General features: G+C 48.0%; 1 protein-coding gene across 1 annotated transcript in view; it reads right to left on the bottom strand.

The window, feature by feature from the left end:
* LOC122556865 (uncharacterized protein in mobD 3'region-like) overlaps window positions 1–393 on the bottom strand; it is a 2327-nt gene extending 1934 nt beyond the window's left edge. Inside the window, exon 1 of the mRNA XM_043704120.1 lies at window positions 148–393. Coding sequence (XP_043560055.1) covers window positions 148–393 — 246 coding nt within the window. The remainder of the gene's footprint in view (window positions 1–147) is intronic.
* Window positions 394–4453: the final 4060 nt, after the last annotated feature.

Below are 4453 nucleotides of genomic sequence, written 5' to 3'. Positions count from 1 at the left end.
AGGCATTTGGATGGGTATATGAATAGGAAGGGTTTGGAGGGATATGGGCCGGGTGCTGGCAGGTGGGACTAGATTGGGTTGGGATATCTGGTCGGCATGAATGGGTTGGACCAAAGGGTCTGTTTCCATGCTGTACATCTCTATGACTTTATGGCTGCGGCCAGTCAGGGTGCGGTCCATCAGGGTGCAGTCAGTCAGGGTGCGGTCAGTCAGGCTGCTGTCAGTCAGGGTGCGGTCAGTCAGGGTGCTGTCAGTCAGGGTGCGGTCAGTCAGGCTGCTGTCAGTCAGGGTGCGGTCAGTCAGGGTGCGGTCAGTCAGGGTGCGGTCAGTCAGGGTGCTGTCAGTCAGGGTGCAGTCAGTCAGGGTGCGGTCAGTCAGGGTGCGGTCAGTCATGCTGCGGTCAGTCAGGGTGCAGTCTATCAGGGTGCGGTCAGTCAGGATGTGGTCAGTCAAGGGCAGTGGCTGCGATTTGCATCAGGGCTTGGACATGGTCAGTTGTCCAAGGAGTGGGTCACAGTCAGTGTTGAAGATCCATGCAAACAGTCAGGGGATTCACGGAACATCTTTCCGGGATCTGCTTGGAGATTAGTCATGGTCTGGTCAGCCATCAGTCAGGGGCAGGATAGGCCATAATCAGTCCTGGGGGTGGACAAAATAAATGTCCAGAAGGAAATCAAGGGACACAGCTATGGCAGGGAAGTAGGGAATTTAGGAAGAGGGAAAATTCAGCAAATGGGAGGAGAGACAGAGGATACTGTTGGTCTGGGATTATTGGCAGTTATTTACACCCAGGGTGGGTGCATCGTGTCGGTTTGTAGCACCAAGCATAAGATGGGGCTCAGGAGGAAGGATGAAAGGTAGAGTTGTAATCCTGGGTGGTCAGTGGAGGATACACTGCCGAGGGAGAGCCAGAAAGAAAGGGAAATGGAGGTTCAGGGGGGTGGAGGACTGGATTACCAGGCTGAGTCTGTCCCTCACTCACTGTGCCCCAAGCACACTCTACTCTCCAGTTTCACTTGACTCCTAATTGTGAACAGTGAATGGAAGGTGCTGCAAGTACTCCCAGAACGGGCAGTGTCAATGTTTGTTTCCTGTCCTGGCATGAAGATCCCACATCTGAGCGATGGATGGTCCTCCAAGGGGCAACCGTATCATTCGTGCACTTACAGAATGAAAGATGCAATCATCTATAATCACAGCATGGTGCATGTGAAGTCACTGTGTGGCTGTGGGGGATACAAAACCTGATCAGAAGCAATCTGTCCCATGTCATTGGTCATTGCAGATTGAAAATAGTCATCTTTGTGAAGCAGAACTAATCACAGCCGACCTTAAAAATCGCAGCTTCGGGCCACAAAGCACAAAGCTAGTGCAGGATCTCGTGTTCCTGATGCATTTGAGAGGCCAGATGCCTTACATCTGGACACCCAGTTCCAGGAGATGATGGCTGGGCACAGTGATTGTGTAAGCAATGGTGTAGAACAACAAAGGTTAACATTTAAACTAGTGTTCAGGAATGGAAACAAAAATGCTGGGTTAGCATTTCTGCCTGACAGCACCAGGGACCGGGTTCGATTGCCAAACTGAGATGTGCATACAATGCGGTGCTGCACAAGAGTGGCTTGCAGCCAAAGCAGTTACAAGGTTAATGCAGTTACAAGCTTCATGAGGGCACTTGAGTTTGTCTGAATGACATGCTTTTAAATTGACTTGGCGACAAGAGAAGCTTGGGCCTGAAACATTAACTCTGCTTTCTCTCCAAAGATGCTGCCAGACCTGCTGTACTTTTCCAGAAATTTCTTTTTTTTATTTCTGATTTCCAGCATCTGCATTACTCTGTTTTCTTTCTAACAGAAGATTGGTAAGTATATAGACTGGAATACATGGTGCAATGGCAGGCCTGTGTAAAATGTCAAGGAAAACTGAGGAATCTGACATGAACTGTGCATGTGGTTTTGAGCAGAGCTTCGACCCCAGCTGGCTCAGTGTGGAAGTGGAGATTAATTTGAGGTTATGCTCAGCGCAGCCATTGTCAAGTGAGGTCATCATAGATGTATGAACATCACAGCCAGTACTGGATGTCATCAGATAAGGACTGGGAAATGACCTTGTGTAAACTAATGAATATTTATGATCTGTCAACACAATTATCCAGCATGATTCCATCAGAACATTCTCTCTTCCAGTTTCAGGCGATCTGACCTTACCGATGAGGTACTCTATTAACTCCTTATGTTTCCAAGGACAAGAAGGAAAATGTACTGTCTAATATAATGGAGGAAAAGTGAATTTGAGTGACTGCAAATAATGTTTAGGAAAATAAACTGTACATCAATATTGGGAGAAAATGAGCACACACTCCCCACCAGCCCACATCCCACTCCCGGGACCATCCCCTACAACCGCAGCCATTCCCTCTGTGACTCCCTCGTCAGATCCACACCTCCCACCAGCCCACGCCCCCCCCCTCCCAGCAGCTTCCCCTGCCACCACAGGAAGTGCAAAACCTGTGCCACACCACTCCTCTCACCTCTGTCCAAGGCCCCAAAGGATGCTTCCACATCCAATGTACCTGTACCTCCTCCAATGTCATCTACTGCATCCGTTACACCTGATGTGGTCTCCTCTACATCGGGGAAACAGGATACCTACTTACACATCATTTCAGAGAACATCTCTGGGACACCTGCACCAGGAGAAAGTGAGGTCTGCAGATGCTGGAGATCAAAGTTGAAACTTTATTGCTGGAACAGCACAGCAGGTCAGGCAGCATCCAGGGAACAGGAGATTCGACGTTTCGGGCACAGGCCCTTCTTCAGGAATCCTGGGACACCTGCACCAACCAACCCCGTGGCTGAACACTTCAACTCCCCCTCCCACTCCCCCAAGGACATGCAGGTCCTGGGCCTCCTCCATCGCCAAACCCTCACCGCCTGAAGCCTGGAGGAAGAACGCTTCAACTTCCGCCTTGGGACCCTCTCCCCCCACCTTATCCCAGTGCCAAGCCTCTTACTCGGCTTAGCCCTCCTGACCTGTCCATCATCTTTCCCATCTATCCGCTCCACCCTCCTCTCTGATCTATCACTCTCTCCCCCACCTTCATCTACCTATCAAATTCTCAGCTACCTTCTCCCAACCCCACCCCCTCCCATTTATCTCTCAGCCCCCCCGACACACGAGCCTCATTCCTGATGAAGAGCTTATGCCCGAAACGTCACGTTGATTCTCCTGCTCCTTGGATGCTGCCTGACCTGCTGTGCTTTTCTAGTGCCACACTCTCAACTCTATACATCAATATTGACAAACAATGACAAAGAACAACAAAGGGAAAGATTTAAACTGGTGTTCAAGAGTGGAAACAAAAATGTTGGTTGGCATGGTAGGTAGCATTACTGCCTCCCAGCGCCAGGGACCTGGGTTCAATTCCAGCCTTGGGTGACAGTCTGTGTGGAGTTTACATCCTCTCCTGGCATCTCTGTGGGATTCCTCTGGGTGTTCTAGTTTCCTCCCATGGTCCAAAGATGTGTGGGTTAGATAGATTGGCCATGCTAAATTGTTTGTAGTGACTAGAGGTGTGCAGGATAGGTGGGTTAGCCATGGGAAATGTGGTACTATGGAGATAGGGTGGGCCTGTGTGGGATGTCTGGAGTTTTGGTGCAGACTCAAAAAGTCAAGTGGCCTGTTTCTGTACTGTAAGAATTCTATGAAAAATTCTGCTCAAAAGAAAGAACCAAACAAACACTAATGAGACTCTGTGGATAAATTAAATGAATACTCAAGGGAGGAAGCACACTTTTTAAGTCCATAGACAGCAGAGGAATGAACAATAAGAGAGAATATGAAGTGATGAGGAGAGGAGTAAAAACAGTAAATTAAGTGACCAAGGCACATAACAGAAAATAATAAAATATTTTACAGGTATAGCAGAAAGATCCAATTAAGGATAAGGGGCATGTCAGAGAAAGTGGTTCATAGCTGTTATACCAACATATGGAGGGAATCAACACATCGCCAGTCAGGCAAAAAAAAATTACTGCAATCAGAAATATTAAATTAATTATTATTTCACGTTTTTTTTAGCAAGGACATATAAAGATAGGTGTGAAATGATAGACTGAGTAAAAAGGTGAAATCAAAAGAGACATAAATAAACTAATCAATCAAAAATGGCAGAATGTAATGTCTGCACACTGGTGAGTTTGGTTAGATGCTTAACTGGTGAGGGAGTGGGGAGGAGGACAGAGGACCCACCTGGATTAACCCATGGATGGCCTTTCCACTGCCACTGACTGGGGACGTTAAATGGACAGTTATTAACACTTCCTTAAGGGTCTCATCCAACACTGCTAACGTGAACCCAACAGAGAGGGGAGAACATGACAAGCAAACCTGGGTGGGAGGGTTCCTACATTCGAATGAACTCAGCGTTTGGTCAAGTAGTGTGGCACTGGGA

The sequence above is a fragment of the Chiloscyllium plagiosum genome, chromosome 14 (assembly GCF_004010195.1).
Source record: "Chiloscyllium plagiosum isolate BGI_BamShark_2017 chromosome 14, ASM401019v2, whole genome shotgun sequence".
NCBI lineage: Eukaryota > Metazoa > Chordata > Chondrichthyes > Orectolobiformes > Hemiscylliidae > Chiloscyllium > Chiloscyllium plagiosum.
The sequence above is the reverse complement of the archived record's forward strand: the minus strand, read 5'-3'. Positions and strand labels throughout refer to the sequence as shown.